We start from the raw sequence: 15,703 nt of genomic DNA on the forward strand, positions 1-15,703 counted from the left end.
GATCTTCGATTCGAGATTGTGTCGGGGAAGTCTCAACCTCGTTGGGCCTGACTGCATCGGCAGCTGTGTGCACCCATTGACGAGGAAGTGGTAGTTGAGCCCGATGTGCCCGAGACCATCTTTGAGGAGCCCTGGAAATCGGAGAGATCCCAGAGGAGCCGATGCGGTGAGATCGGGCTCTCAATGATAGCGTGATTCCCAGGGACATTTGCTATGAATGGCCCATATTGTGTGCTGGGCTTGAGATTTGTTGCATTTGGAGTGATGGAACAGATGTCGTCCGTCTCGTTGAAGACGCGGGCAAGCTATCCACAGAAGAATTTCCACTTCGCGCCGATTGATCCCGGTCTTTCGGCCCCAGAAATTTGACCCGACCCCTGCCGGCCGACGACAGTGTGAGCGACAAGTGACATTACCATTTTGCACTGTTCATTCAACGACCTTGCTCACCACGAAGGCTTCATCTCACAGCAACGTACCGCAGGCAATGACTAGTAAATTTGTATATATGAAGTCGGGTATACAAGAAAAGAATAATTAACACCCCGTCCCTATTACTTCTTTGGTGGACCAGGCAAAGCACCCGAGTTGGGTTGCGCAGGACCGCTCTGATCAACGCCCTCCCACCCCTTATTCCATCCTTCGTCTTCTGCAACAGCGTGTTTGGCTTCGCCATTCTCTGCAAGCCCCTTGACATCGCTCCAATACGAGAGCCTTTTGACTTCTTCGTCTGCATGCTTGATCGCCGCTGCAAGGTGTTTCCTTCTCTCTTCTCTTTCTTTTGCCTTGTCTGCATCTTCATGTTTCTCCTCGTCTGCAGCGACCGCTTCATCATAAATCTGGGTCAAACGACTCAGTAGCATTCTTCTCGAGGCCTGGAACACAAAAATGCCCATAACATCATGCATCTCCTCCTGCAAGTGCTCGAGGTTGTCTTTGGCGTGTGCGAGATAATTCTCGAAAGCCTCAATCTTTTCGCGATCGATGCGGGAGCCTCTGAGGACGGCCATAAGCGTCCAAACGTCTTCAATATCCTGCTTCTCCTCCGCGACACTGGTCTGTTCACTCGCCTTACTAACGCTTTCTCTACGGCTGCGCGCCACACTAGAGGAACGGCTGTGATTGGCAGGCGTAACAGTGAAGTAGTCGGAGTTCAGCATGTGCGGGTCCTCCGATATGTCTTCCGGTTTCTTCTTGATGCGCTTGCGAACCCAGCATCTCCTCCGGACGAAGGAATTCCACCATTTCGGACCATGCCAGGAGTATCTTTTGGAAAACATGAACGAGTACTCCCAACCGAACTCGTCCATGGCTACACCTTGTTCGCGATGTATCTTCCACTCAGGCCATGCCCACTCCCAGGACGGATCGGGTACTTGTGCTGTCTTGGTCGTGGTGGGACTCGTCTTGTGAAATTGGTTCGTCCAAGGCGAGGGGTCGAGGTTGCCCAAAGCCTTGCCGGAGAATAGGGCAACGCGGCAAACAAAACAGCCTCGCTCGTTCTCCCATAGCACGTCAATGGCTGTTTCTCGTTCCGCAGTGGTTGGTCTCCGTTGTTGACTACTGCTTCTGCCGGGCATTGTGCCTTCCAGCGGCGTCGGTTCTATTTTGGTATGTATTATCAGAACCTGCACCATGGACTGGAAATGGATGTCTCTTACCTTCGACCTCGATAGACGGTGCTGTGGTGGCCGTTGTCGTTTGAGGTTCGAGAGTGGGAGCACTCTGGTGCTTGGTGGCTTTCGATTGTTGACTTTGTTCTGGCTCCACTGAGCGTCCAGACGTACTGGCATCTTGGTCGGCGTTGTCTTCCGTACTGCGGTCTGCATCTGGTTCCGCATCGTGGCCCTCAGTAGTATCCTCATCACGGAGCAATTGCGAACCGGTCGACGCACGGGGAGGTCTGCTAAGGCTATCGGTGCTCGGTGAACCGCGGTTATCATGGTTGACTAGGCTGATTTCGTGGTCATAGTCACTATCTTTCAAGCCAGTGACCCGACGAGAGCTTCGAAAGGAAGGCATCGCTCTAACGCTGTATCGCAGCTTCGCGCGCCCGGTCACAGAAAATCTCCTTGTTGAAGCCGCCCTGAGGCTCAGCGCCGGAGTGAGACCGGAACAGCACCCTTGGAGGTAAAAGGGGTTTCGACGTTGGTGGGGTGAAGAATCGAAATCCCGGGCCGGAGGTGCTCTAGCTTCCTTCTCGGGGATGGTTGGCGGCTCCCGCCTTGGAATGGTGGAATACAGAAGCGTAGTCTGGGCTACCTGGACATTGTACCGAATCTACTCAGACAAATGATATTTCCAAGCGCGCCCCGTCGAAAGGTGGGAATGAAAAAAGAGGCCGTAGAAGGAGAAGGCCGATTTGAGGCTACGAGGTCAATGGTCCGACGAGCGAGGAATTCAGGGAAGTCAATTGGGACCTCTTCTTCGGACCTAGCGTGGGCTAGACCACCATCGGCTGGCAGTGGCCAAATGGAGGACGCTGAACAAGGCTAGCACGATGCAGCAATAATGAAGAAAAAAAAGCAGGAGGGAGGTAGGTATTGGCGTTGGCGTTGGCTGGACTTGGAGGCCTAGACCCAAAAGCTCAACACGGGTTGGCTCATGCGCTTCACGGGCCAGCCAGTCCAGGAAGCCTATGAGCCTGAGAGGTGTCGCGTACTCAGCTCCGGCGATGATGTAATGTCCCAGCTTTCCCGGCGAGCGTCGAGCCCCCCTAGTCACCAGTTTTGTGTGCCAGAGAGTCAGCTCAAACAGGTGTTTTCATGCTACCTAACCATGCAGACCTGGCTCTGAAGCACATGGAGCAGCACTGTGAAGCCACAGGTAACGGTCTCGTCGGCAAGCAAGACCATGGGTCGAGATGACCATCCGCACTCGTTAGAAGTTGTAAGGAGACCTGGATGAATAGAGTAAACATTACGGAGCCCATCGAAAGTGACAGCTGATTTTCGGAGCTTTGACAAGTTGAGGTGACGCTGGAGATCCAGTGGATGCTGCACTCTTACCAGGATCAGGTCTGAAGAGGTACGTCGCGACTACTTCACCCTCCCCAGATATTTTGCGCAGTCTCAAGGTACCGTGTCCGTCCCCTCTGAAGGTGATGGTGATGGCCTGTGCATGCTGAGTTCTTGGTCCCGGCCCCAAGTGGAGCTCTTCGGCCAGGAGTGGCTGGGGGGGAGCTACTTCCCATTCCCCGCATTCATGCCGCTCTACGTCATGTATCCCTCACACCTTCACGTCCACCGGAGCTTTCTCAGCTCGAAATGTTCCTCGCCATGCTTGCCCCAGGTCGACGGCACGTCGGTAGTGCAGCTCACTGGTGTGATTTGGTGCCCAGGAGGCGTGTGGGAAGGAGTGTAACCGCGCAAGAAATGAGACAAGAGCTGCGGCGTCCGTGATTCGGTAGCAAGGTACTAATAGATCAAGCCATCCTGCTCTTCTCTCGTGACGATTGTTACCTTCTCTCTCTCCTCTCTCTAATTCAATCAATCAAATCACACGTTCACGACAATAGCTTCAAGCTTCCCTCCATCGTAGCTCCAAAGTCACACGTCAATCAGATCAACTACATCCCAGAATCAATCACCATGTCCAAGAAGGCTCCCCTTTTCCTCGGTCTCACTGCCGCCGGCGGTGTCGGCTACTACCTCTACAGCGCTGGCGGAAACCCTACCGCCGCGGAGAAGAAGTTTGAGAGTATGTTTTACCTGTCGCATCGTCGCCATCGTACTGTCTCTCAAATGCTGACCCGCGTTACCCCAGGTGACGTTCACAAGGCCTCCGCCGAGGTCAAGTCTCATCTCCCCGGACGCACCCCCGACGCCCAGAACAAGGGCGCGCAAGTTGGTGCTAAGTTCGACGATGCCGTAAGTTCGCTTCTACCCTGCCTGCCTCCAATCCATCTCCAATGACCAATCGTCACTGACCATCTCACCAGGTCGCTGGAGCCGACAAGAAGTTCTCTGCTACCAAGAGCAACGTCGAGGCATACGCCAAGGACGCAAAGGCCGAGGCCCTGAAGAAGGTCGATGCCTTTGACAAGACTGTCGAGAAGGAAGCTGCGAAGGCCAAGAGCGGCATCTCCAGCTGGTTCGGCGGCAAATAAGTGCTACGATTAGCAATCTTTTTTTCTCTCTTATACGTAATGGATCAATCATGACAATGGGCACTGGTTTAGGAGTTATAATACGAATCAATCATAATTCTTTGACTCAAGTTCAATTCCTTGAAAGTTCATGGGCCTTCCTCGTGGTATTATGTTCTGCTTGCTGCGTGGTTTGGAAAATGACCTTTTCTCCTCTATCCTTCCCGACCGACTCAAATTCGATATTTGGTACACATGCTGTTACATAATTCATTTCTCCAAGACATCAGCGACCAACTTCAAGATTTCCTCAGTTCCCTTTCTCGCATTGGTGGGCTGCTTAGCAACCGCCTGCCAGTGCTCGCCGTGACGAGGCTCGTTCAAGACACACTTGTTAATGACATCCGCTCGTTTTTCCTGAGATCGAATTAGCTTCCAAGCGTCAAATTCATGGCCAAAGAGGCGGCTACTCACGTCTGTGCCGTGCTGGAGCAAGAACTTGTAATACCAAGCCCAAGTGTCGCCATTGTCGCTGTCCAGCACCAGCGCCTTTTCGAACCAGTTCTGTGCCTTTTCAAGCTTGCGTTCGCCCCAAAAGATTCGGGCCACAGCTACAAACAGGATAGGGTCGTTGTCCACCTTCTTGATGGCCTCTAGCGACCGCGGCTTGCGCTGAGTCCGTGGCTCCAAGTGCCAGATCTGCTCACTCCACAAAAGTCCGCTCTTGGGCACCTCTTGAAGTGCCTTGGCCATGAGAGACTTGGCCTGGTTGAGGTTGCCTGCCCGCCTTTCGATGCGGACAGATTCGCACCACAGCTCGGCCGATTTGGGGATCGCAAGTCGGGCTCGGTCGAGAACACTGCGAGCCTTGACGACAAGTCCGGCCTTCTCTTCCAGTCGAGAGTAAAGCAGCCACAAGGGAATAGACTTGGTCACTGCCTTGACACCTGTGCTGTAGGCCTCGCGTGCCTGGCCAACCTTTCCAAGGTCTTCGTAGATTTGTCCCTTGAGCATCCACAACTTCGCTGTTGCCGGGAAGAATTGCAGCGCCCGTTGGACGAGATCCAGTGCCGCATCGCTGTTGCCCAGCACTCTTTCGAAAACCACACTCTTCATCCACACGCGATCTGTAGGAGCCTGGTCACGGGCTTCCTCGAGCAGCTTACGAGCGCGCTCAGTCTCTCCGTTCTCGGCTTCGAGCTTGACGGCAGCAAGCCAAATGTCTTCGTTATCCGGGTTGGACTTGAAAGCCCTGGCGAGCACCAATCTGGCGTTGTCGACTTCACCGGCTTGCCACTTCTCTTTGGCCAACATCATCCATAGCACCTCGCTCTTGGGGCATGCCTCGACAGCCTTCTCCAAGACTTGAGCGAGCGACTCCTTTGTGCCGTGATTTCTTTCCAGGTCGGCGGCGGCCATCCATAATGTCCTGCTGTTGACGAAAACACGCAGCGCATAAGAGTAGATGGCGCGTGCCGTCTCGTACATGCCACGGTTGATGCTGCCTCGGGCGTCCTCTGTCCAGGTGTCCTTGCGGTCGTCGTCTTCGTCGAGACCATAGCCCAGTGTTTCTCTGATAATGTTTCCACAAGTAATAACAGCGCCATCCTCCTCGCACTTTTCTGCCTCGGCAATCCACTCCTCGCGCTTGGGCATAGCGGACTCCTTGACTAGAACTGCAATGGCACGCTTCATGACGTTGACCTTTGTACCCTGGCCAAGCTGCTCCTGCAGTCGAGCAGCCGCAATCCAAATCTCATGAGATGTGGGCACTGCTTTTCGTGCCTTGTTGAGCACCTTTTGTGCGTTTTCGGGGCTCTCTAGTCTTGCTAAGGCTAACCACAGATCAACGGATAGGGGTATAAGCTCTGTTGCCTTGGCCAGCAGCAACCGGGCATCTTCCGGATCTTCTTCGAGGTTGACCGCTTCCTTCCATAACGCCTCTGATTCGGGAATATGATCCAGAGCAAGTCTGATGACCTTCTTTTTCGCCCTAGGCTCATTCTCTAGTCTCATCGCCTCGACCCAGAGACGGACAGATCGATCATTCTTCTTGATTGCTTCGGCAGCAATAATTTTCGCATTCTTGCCATCATTGAGTCGAATATTCTCCAACCACACATCCTCGCTCTTGGGGCAATGTGTACATCCGCGTGCTATCACATTGCGTGCAGCGACCGTCTTGCCCGCCAGTTCCTCCAAGCGCGCCGCAGCGATCCAACCAGGCGCGTTATTCGGGTTCGTTTTGATGACGGATGTCAACAGCTCGCGTACACGGTTGATATCACCGACCTGAGCTTGCGACTCGTTGAGGACGCTTTTGTTTAAGCTGGTGATGTAGCCCTTGGGATCGATACTCGATGCGCTGCCGCCGACTGACGTTTCGGTTCCGTCCTGTGACGCTTGCTCGAGTCTGGATTTGAGAACCTTGTCTCTGGCGGCACCAATCTTGGCAAAGTTCGTCATCGTGCCGTCCGCTTGTTCGGAGCTTGATGCTGCTCCGTCATCCGCAACGGTGGTGCCTAGCTCCGATGAGTCCCTTGCCGCAGCCAGAACGCTGTCTGGAACCGCGTAGAAGCGCTGGCGCAAGGTCTGCTTGCTTCTTCTGTTCTTTCCTGTCAAATCTCCAACTTCAGGGAGGTTCGCCCACTCGTCGTCGGTGACTGTCGATAGTGCTCTCTTAAGATCAGCGAATTGTTGTTGAATCTTGGGGTTCTTCCGTTCGTATTCGTCTTGCTCGGCCTTTTCACGCGCTTCTCGTTGCTTCTGTCTTCTCCTTGCCATCTTCTCATCAACCTCTTGCCATATCCTGTCGGCCTCCTCGTCATCTTTGTCGTACACGCCACCTGCGAACAGGCCAACTTCGTTATCGGGGTCTTTGAACCGGTCATCGTCGTCGTCCTTCTCCTCCGCCTTCTTGCCGTCGGGGCCTAAGCCGAGTTGTGCTGCGCGCTTGGCGACCGCTTCCTTAATTTGGTCCTCGGTCGGTCCTTCGCGCGCAGGACCCAGATCTGATCGCGTCGTGAAGCCGGTGGCACCTCTACCAAGACCAGCAACGTAGTTTTCGGGAGCCGGTTGGCTCAGGAAGTCGCGCCTGCCCGACATAATGGCGATTGAACTGGCGGCTCTTCGGATCGGCAGAAAAATTGAGAGGTCGCGCACTACGGGGGTTTTGTAGGCAGTCAGTAAAGTCAGGGTTGGAGGCGGCCTAACTTCTTGCTTAGCACCGGTTGCGCAAGGCTGAAGTGGTACTAAAGTTTTTTGAGCTGCACAATCCCTGTCGCGACGGGTTGTAGTGGGACATGGGTCCACTAAAATTTCCAAAAGGCTGCCCCTCCATCTTCACCGCAGACTTCGACATCGCGAAGATTTTAGGGTCTCAATCTTCGTGCTACCAGGATACTGTACGCCAGGAGTCGACTGCCCTTGAGAACCCCAGTTACTTCCATATAGCGCTATAGTACGACAGTCCACACAGTCATCATGGGTAAAGCAAAAGCTGGCAAGCGGAATGCCGCCGCCTCCTCGGGAAGCCCGTACTCTCGACCTTCTCAAAAGACGAACAATGTCTTCAAGTTCAACGTGCGTCGCGTTCCATAACGACTCTTGGAACTTTGACTAACTGCCGCCATAGACAAATGTTGGTCAACATATCTTGAAGAACCCCGGTGTGGCGGATGCGATCGTTCACGTACGCCCAGTCTCCCCCCGTTCAGAACGAACCAAGCACTAAATGTGTCTATACAGAAAGCCGATCTTAAGCCCACGGATACTGTCCTCGAAATCGGCCCGGGAACTGGTAACTTGACAGTCAGGATTCTCGAAAAGGCGAAGAAGCTCATTGCGATCGAGTTCGACCCTCGAATGGCGGCCGAAGTCACAAAGGTTGGATAATACGCATCCAGGACGATACTTGGAGGCTGACGAGGACCAAAACAGCGTGTACAAGGGACTCTGGAGCAGCGCAAGCTCGATGTCATGCTCGGAGATGCGATCAAAGTCGAATGGGTTCCTTTCGACGTTCTCATCTCAAACACACCTTACCAGGCACGTTCTCTTGATATTTTCGATACAGGCGCGCGGCGTAGCTAACCTGTCGTTAGATCTCTTCGCCCCTGGTTTTCAAGATGCTCGCGATGCCGAAGCCCCCGCGGCAAGCGATTCTCATGTTCCAGCTCGAGTTCGGACAAAGACTTGTGGCCAAGCCCGGCGACAAGCTCTACGGCAGACTGAGTGTGAACGCCAATTTCTGGGCAACGTGCTCGAACGTGGTGAGTAAACATACCGGGGAATGCATCTTTGACGGTCTAATGATAACCTGTAATAGATGAAGGTGTCCAAGGCCAACTTCAGGCCGCCGCCACAGGTCGACTCTTGCGTCGTTCGCATTGTGCCCAAGCAGGGAGCCGAGCGTCCCACCATCGCCTTCGAGGAGTTCGATGGCCTTCTCCGCGTTGTAAGTAGGGCTACTGTCGCCTCAGAGATCTCATAGCTGACAACTCATTTAGTGCTTCAACCGTAAGAACAGGACCATGCGAGCCAGCTGGCTTGGTACGAAAGAAGTGCTCCAGATGCTGGAGAAGGTCAGTCTCAGGGTGTTTACCTACGAAGATAGAGGAACTAATACGCTGTCAGAACTACCGCACATGGGCTGCTTTGAACAACGTGCCCCTGGACGACTCCCTTGTCGAGGACGACGAGGACGACGCCATGGAAATGGACGATGACGAGGATGCCGAGCCCATGGACGACGACACACCCGAGTTCTTCAAGGAGCTCAACGCCACGGCTGCCAAGGTGCCCGAGAAGACCAAGAGCAAGCGCAAGAAGACCAAGGTCGCGGCGCTTGTGCGGAGCAAGATTGAACGCGCGCTCGAGAGCACCGAGCTCATGGAGAAGAGATCGCGCATGTGCGACGAGACGGATTTCTTGAAGCTGCTTTCTGCTCTCAACTCGGAGGGCATTCACTTTGCTTAGGTGTCCGTCTAACATGGTCTCTGTTCGCGGAAATGCATTTATAGAACGGCAACTCATGGCCTGGCGTTTGGGCGTACAAAATGAAAGGAGATATCAGGTTGTGGAACAGATATGACGGTAGAAAGGCTGTGGATCACATTCAATGAAGAATTACTGTGCTTGTCTATGAAACTCGGGTGATTATCTGGTCTGCAAGTTATCCTATTGTCCTTCCTAGTGATGGTGATTCCGTTATTTCTCTCGTTTCTCGTGTTCATGTCGCCGTGAGGAACGCTTCTGGAAGCTTTCCCTAGACTAGACGGAGATAGACACGACGCGGTATCAACTACACAGGCAAGGCATACGCTGGGTCACAACTGGCTCCTAGAAGTTGAAATCTAACCACTCGCATCATAAATTACCTCAGTCGTATTGAGCAAGATACACCAAAACCGTTCAACATCACAGCACGGCTTACACGGCGCTCAAAAAAGATGTCGAGGCACAACGTATCATCTCGACCCGCACTTCCGGATCCTGGAAACTCTTGAGATCATAACAGCTTCATCGCACTCATTTTCTTGCCGAGGCAACTCATCACAGCCTACAACCCCCATCAAGACATTCTAAATCACCCAAGCCGTTTCCTCCGTTGGAGACAGGGATTTGATTCCGGACCAACCACCGCCGAAAGGTCTAGGAGTCATCATTTGTCAGGCAGTCATCATGATACGCCTCGCAACGGCGAGCCTGGCACACTACTACCATTACTGTCATGAGTTGATTGGACCTTTTTGTTGCCATGAACTCTCGAATCAGCACTCGCCTCGAGGCGAGCCGCGAAAGTGTGCCTACCTACTCGCCCGATATGGACAACTTCCTTTTCCGCAAATACATGCTCGACTTTGCATCACCATTTCCTTCCATTGATCGGATTGGACCGATGGAGGAGGAAAGCTTCGCACCTATTTCGGGGATAATAGGGAAGGAAAGGGTAGGGGGGTGAGCCACCTTACCCGGGTCTGCACCCAAGTATAGAGTATCTTGATACGCCTCATTTGGGAGGAGCAGAGAGCAGGTATGTACATCAACCACCGTAGGAAGCCGGAAGGAAAACAGAAAATGCGTAGTATCAGTAGTAAGTAATAGGATGAAAACGGGAAGATGGAGGGGCGGGCCAACGTGGCTCTGTGCATGCAGTTCAGTTCTTTCCCAAGAAAAAGTGTGAGACTTGACAGCAAAAAGAGGAACAAATTACAACAGGCCACGCCCACGCTCACCCAATCCGAACTGCGCCTTATACCACCACCACCACCACCAAAGTAAACGGGACCAAAACCTCCCGCCCAAGACGACATACCGTACAATCGGGCGGGTGGTATGCAACAGGGAGAGAGAGAACAAGGCTGCCTTACCCGCGCGGATTGCGTTCCCGCCAGCGCATCGCGACGAGACGAAGCAAGGCCCGTCCCATCTGACAGGCGCCCGCCGCCGCCCTTTGTCTTTCCCAGAATGGCGGGTATACCTACCCTACCCAACCAGTGGGATGCGGGTGGGTTGCGTAGGTAGGGAGTTTGGTCTCGATGTTGTTCGTCTGCCTAATACCTAGGTAGACCTACCTACCCACCTACCTCTCAAACTGAACCTCCCAAAGAGGTGTGGAACGTCATTACATACTAAACTGCGACTGTCCCAACCTATAGACTTCCGGGTTCCTGCGCAGATGATCAACGCCCGCGGCCGGCGTGCTGACACCGCGGGGGGGAGTTGGGGGGTATTGGGGGGTTGTTGAGGGATTCGGTAGGTGGAAAAGAACTTTTTCTAGGTATTCCTTGGAAGAATCAACATCACGCGCCGCGACTGGAAAAGCTTCCTTCACGGACGTGGGAAACGTTGACGTGGTTTGTCTCTCCTATTTCACGCTTCTCTATGTGTGTGGGGGCCAAGGAAGGCATCTGGTTCGGCCTGCCAAGTCTGTGGGAATGGATAGTTTGAGACAGGTCACGGAGCGAGGACGGCCTAGACGGGGAACGCCAGCAGAGGCGAGCCGTATTTCTCGCCAGACAACAGCAACTTGGGCTTTCCTGCTTGGCTTTCCCCTATGACTGGTGATGTGAGCCCCGCGGGTTGAGAAAGTGCTCACCACTTCGGCACCATCGCACGGGAGGGTGAGACCTGCCAGGCCTACCGATCCTCCCGGGCACCCTTTTTAGACGGGTGGAATGCTGCAGCGTAGATTCTGACGTATTGCTACGGAGCATCCATCCTCTCTGCGCCTGACTGAGCCACATTTTGGCGGTGCTCACTTCCCTCTCGTGCAAGGTAAGCAGAGCAGGAGTCTAGAAGCTAGAGGCAGCGTCTTCGATGCAACGTGGAGAAGAGCCGGAAGAACAACCTATCAGCGCCGCAGCGGCCTGCTCAGCGCTTCTGTCGCACAGCATCAGCTGCCAGATCAGCCGTTCGTCGGGTTTCGGTGCTCAGGATGGCCGGTGAGCACCTCGGTCTAGGCGGGCACGGCGGGGAACGGAGCCTGTCATCCTGTCTCGCGGGGGCCGCCGCGGCCCATCATACGATGGGTCAAGGTCCGATGGGCCAGGACCGCAAAGAGACTGGCGTCGATGGAGAGAGCAATAGCAACGGCGGCGTTGGATATGGCCCAGATCCCACTCTTGCACAACCGTTGCTGCGAAGGCGGCGCTGACTATGCGATGTGAGTAATGGGCAGAAGCGGGAGACGTCAAACCAGCTTGGTAGCCTTCACCGCGCCTTTCTAGTCGTTTCCTTCTGCCTGTCCCCCAGACTGTGGGATCCTAGGGGAACGGCCGACGACCAATCGAACGTCGCAAAAGCCCCCAGTAGCCCGGTACCATCAGGGCATCGTGGGCGGGTGGGTTTTATTGTGACGTTCTGTCGGGAGCCTGGGGCCGGTGCAACTTTTCCTCAGAACCCAAGCACCCAAGATAGCGGCCCCCTAAACCCAGAGCCCAAGGATGGTTCACATGGGAGATGCAGCCAGTCGTGTGCCTGCCACGTCGTCCACTTGGCCGTCTGTGAGAGGCTCGAGGAAGCTGGCGGGAGGAACGTTGGCTTGATCTTGATCTGCTGACCTGCAGACACTCGGTTGTTGGCAAAGACAGACTTCTTGTCGACAGCCGTATTCGTAGGCAGAGATGAGAGAGTACCACAAAAATATCTTGGACCCAATGGGGCTTCTGCCTCTTGGATACAGAGTTTGAAATGCCATTATTCGAAAGTGTTGTTCCTTGACGAGATAATCGATGCGAAGTACCACATTTCAAGTAGATGGAGTTGTGGCTAGTGTCGAAAAGGTGGGAATATGCCCCTGGCAAGAACCTTCTATGTTGAGGTATCTAACATAACGCCGCCATTTCGACTTCAATGGCCGACCGTTGGAAGCGAGCAAGCAGGCATCCGATCGCGGCGGGCGTTATGACCCATGGATTGTAAATCGTGGTGGAGGGCGGAAGTGTAAGTTGTGCCTGGTTGGCTAAGATAGGGTAGAAGCCTCATCAGACATGCGTCAACTTCAATAGTGCTTCGGCACCGGGTCCGAAGCCCACGTAAAGGCCCTTGATTTGTTTGTAAAGTACCCGTATGGAGCAGTGGCATGCGTGCAGCGTCCTCGTCAGGATACCAAAAGCCACAGCACTACTGTTTGCTGTCAGTCTGTCCTGTGACTCTTTATCAAGTTGCGGTTAACCGCGAGCTAAGCAGATTGTGTGGTAGCGAAATGGCGGCAATCAAACGACTTATTAGAAATTTGCTGGATATCCCTGAGTTCTTCCGTGCCTTGGATTTGGTACACCGTACCCGAACTTTGGAAATGGCAAATTTTGAAGCAAGAGATGCGCCAGACTGCAGGTCCCGGCCGTGGTCCCGGCCGTGGTCCCGGTCCTCCAGTTCCTGACTAGAGCACTTGCGACCCTTGGCCCTGGGAAATGCGCCCACAGCAGCGCCGATATCAGCCAAGATAGAAGACTCGAGAAGCCGAGTGTGATTACGGATAGAGACAAAAGAACCCAGTGGCAGTGAATGTACTTTGTAGACGGTGGTTGATGGCAGCGATGAGATTGTAACTTTGTATCCGTACTCCGTACTTCGTAGTGTATTTCGCAGAAGCCGGATTCTTCTGCCTGGGAACAGGAGATGGTGACGAGAAGTCTGAAGAAGACCAGGGGCCTTTATTGGAAGGAAGGTGTCCCGAGGTCCCACGAAATCCGATTCTAAACAGCGGTGATGGCTCCCGGGGGGTCGGTGACAGGCCGCCGGTGCAACAGAATGGACGATGGGAGAAAGAAAAAATATGCCAAAGGCAAAAGCAAGAGGGGTGGATTCCTGGAAGGAGATCAGCTGCGCCGTGTGTCCTGGCTTTGCCTTGCCTGGAGCCCGGGGGAGGGCAAGGGGGGCCGACGAGGAAAGTTGCATCCAGAAAAATTCCAGATTGCGGATGGGCGAGTTTGGGCGTCGTGGGCCAGAGACTTGGGCTGCATTTGACATCCACTCTTGTCCACAGCCCAGCGGGCAGACTTGGGTGAGTGGGTGACTAGATTCTTGAGAAAGTGATAATATGGAGAAAAGCATCCGAGTAAGAATTGCGGTCTGAGGCATCCCGCGTGGTTTCAGGGGTTTTGCCGGTCGCAGTCTCTCCTAACTTCCTAAACTTATTCGGCCCAAGCAATTTGTTGGAGGGAGAAAGAACTCTACACTAGAAGAAGTGAGGCAGAGCCTTCTCGGTCAGTGAGAAAGAGAGACATGGAGACCAAGGGCAAAAAAGGTGGTTTCCTTTGTACCTCTGTATGGAGTACTTCGTACCTCATCTTGTACCTCCAAGGAACCTGGAAGACGGGACTCCTCCCCCGCCAGAGTGGTCCATGTCTAGCGGCAACAAAGGAACGTACCTAGAACTTCTGAAGTACTATGTATTCGTCCGGGAAGGTCACTCCGTATCGTCGGAAAGGAAAGCAAGGTGGACAGGTACGTACCGTAGGCCGGTCGCGAACTGTTGCAAACTCCGAGGTTGGGCACCTCATGCTGGTCACTGGTGCAGTGGTGTTGACGTTGTGCCTGGCACCGGCTTGGCCTGGCACCCTACCACCCGGGGACTGGCAGTGACTGGACAGTGGACGGACAGGTGAGGATTGATGGGACCTACCTGATTTTCTCCCCTCTTTTTTTTCTGCCCCCCTCCTCGCAGTCGCAGAGTCCCAGTTGGCAGTCGCAATATTCCCTTCCATCGCTCGCCGGGCCTTCCGCCTTTTGCCCTGTGTGACGCTATGCTGGGACCTGCAGCAGAATCGGGTCCATTTCTCGCGTTGGCTGCTGAAGGAATCCGTCCGCTGCGCTGCCCCTCTCTAGTCTCCAGTCTCCAGAGATCCGATTTTTCTGTTCGGCGGAGAGGAGAGGAGGAGGAGGAGGAGGAGGAGGAGGAGAAAGCCCAGGATACCACTCACCGCGACCCGTATACGCAATCCGTTACCCGGCAGGACTGGACAAGACGATACGTCGAGCACATGGCTTGAGCCCTTCTGCCCACGGCACGCCGCACGGGAAACCGAAAAAGACAGAATCAGAATCGGCTGAGACGGGAAAAGCTTCGTTGCTGACTTGTTCTGATGGGTCCCAGACCGAAGCTTCTGATTGCTGCGGACTTTCAGGAACCCTTCCGCGGTGCCTCGAGCACCAAGCTCCCTCAGACCTAGACCTGTCCATGTCTCCGTTAGCCCTTACGCTCTCCAAGAGGCGCCGAAGTTGAGCAGAAACATTTTTATGCCAGGATGGAGCTGGGAGGCGAGAGAAAAATTGGTGGGAAGTACTGTGTATCCGTACCTTAGGCAAAGGAGGGATGGAGACAAAGACGAGGAATGAAGGGATACGGAAACGATATCGACTGCTAATAAGAGACATCAAGCATTCAAAGGAGCCTAGGGGAAGCGCATCAGGGTCGCCCTTCCCTTCATGAATCGGTGCTATTATGATTTTGCTTTTTTGAATTTTTCTCCTCCCTCACCTTTTCATTTTGGGTTTCTTGGTTGTCACTTGTCTTGCTGCTCCTTACTCGTTGCCCTGGCATGTCTTTGTCACCTCGCCCACAGAATCTATGATAGGGCAGCCTTTCTGAGGGGCCTCTGTCAAAACGGTTGTTTGCTTCACATCCGCGCCGTTCCTTTCAAAGACACCCTGCCTCGTGCTTGGTCGGCCGGCTCCAGGGCATGGGTTAATAGCAAAGGTGTGTGTATGATGGACGGATGATGGGTAGGTAGGATTGCGTCTATACAAGTCGGCTTGATTGCACGGGAAGCGGCAGTACACAACACATTCTTACTGTGTAAGTACATAGGTAGGCACCGGGAAATCTCGATGGCATCTGGGGCCTGTCCTATAGAGTACGAAGGTGAGAGTCCAGTATTAGAAGATAATCATCGGAGGGAACATCAACTCTTCTCACTTCCGGCGGAGTGCCCAGTGACGGCAGCGGCAGCATCTGTGCTTCGCCCTTGCCCTCTAGAGAAGAATAGGAAGCAGCAAAATGCGCCAGAGCAGCCAGACCCGGATACTTCGAGCCAAGTAGTCGCAGGTGTATCCTCGTACCTGCCCTTTTGATGACCGCGGCCGGCCCCCAGCAACAGCAAGGCGCATGAG

General features: G+C 54.0%; 5 protein-coding genes across 5 annotated transcripts; 2 read left to right on the forward strand and 3 right to left on the reverse strand.

Moving 5' to 3' along the window:
- Window positions 1-554: 554 nt before the first annotated feature.
- On the reverse strand, window positions 555-2,022 carry BDP81DRAFT_389441 (meiotically up-regulated 65 protein; the record flags this gene model as incomplete). Its single annotated transcript, XM_060587255.1, has 2 exons — window positions 555-1,603; window positions 1,662-2,022. The coding sequence occupies 2 exons, from the start codon at window positions 2,020-2,022 to the stop codon at window positions 555-557; spliced, it is 1,410 nt and encodes a 469-aa protein (XP_060450354.1).
- A 1,568-nt stretch (window positions 2,023-3,590) lies between these two features.
- Window positions 3,591-4,108, forward strand: BDP81DRAFT_445174 (uncharacterized protein; the record flags this gene model as incomplete). The annotated part of the gene is made up of 3 exons (XM_060591918.1): window positions 3,591-3,699; window positions 3,766-3,869; window positions 3,941-4,108. 3 exons carry the CDS (start codon window positions 3,591-3,593, stop codon window positions 4,106-4,108), a joined length of 381 nt encoding a protein of 126 aa, XP_060450355.1.
- BDP81DRAFT_415432 (PRP1 splicing factor) lies at window positions 4,085-7,237 on the reverse strand. The gene is made up of 2 exons (XM_060589455.1): window positions 4,562-7,237; window positions 4,085-4,504 (listed from the first exon to the last, which is right to left on the reverse strand). The coding sequence occupies exons 1-2, from the start codon at window positions 7,190-7,192 to the stop codon at window positions 4,358-4,360; spliced, it is 2,778 nt and encodes a 925-aa protein (XP_060450356.1). The 5' UTR covers window positions 7,193-7,237; the 3' UTR covers window positions 4,085-4,357.
- Window positions 7,238-7,570: 333 nt separating this feature from the next.
- Window positions 7,571-9,064, forward strand: BDP81DRAFT_457240 (dimethyladenosine transferase; the record flags this gene model as incomplete). Its single annotated transcript, XM_060593261.1, has 8 exons — window positions 7,571-7,669; window positions 7,722-7,778; window positions 7,835-7,972; window positions 8,027-8,134; window positions 8,191-8,358; window positions 8,415-8,543; window positions 8,596-8,670; window positions 8,723-9,064. 8 exons carry the CDS (start codon window positions 7,571-7,573, stop codon window positions 9,062-9,064), a joined length of 1,116 nt encoding a protein of 371 aa, XP_060450357.1.
- A 3,641-nt stretch (window positions 9,065-12,705) lies between these two features.
- Window positions 12,706-13,568, reverse strand: BDP81DRAFT_415437 (uncharacterized protein). The gene is made up of 2 exons (XM_060589456.1): window positions 12,791-13,568; window positions 12,706-12,724 (listed from the first exon to the last, which is right to left on the reverse strand). The coding sequence occupies exons 1-2, from the start codon at window positions 13,559-13,561 to the stop codon at window positions 12,713-12,715; spliced, it is 783 nt and encodes a 260-aa protein (XP_060450358.1). The 5' UTR covers window positions 13,562-13,568; the 3' UTR covers window positions 12,706-12,712.
- Window positions 13,569-15,703: the final 2,135 nt, after the last annotated feature.

The sequence above is a fragment of the Colletotrichum phormii genome, assembly GCF_030913505.1.
Source record: "Colletotrichum phormii strain CBS 102054 chromosome Unknown BDP81scaffold_2, whole genome shotgun sequence".
In the NCBI taxonomy this organism is placed as follows: Eukaryota; Fungi; Ascomycota; class Sordariomycetes; order Glomerellales; family Glomerellaceae; genus Colletotrichum; species Colletotrichum phormii.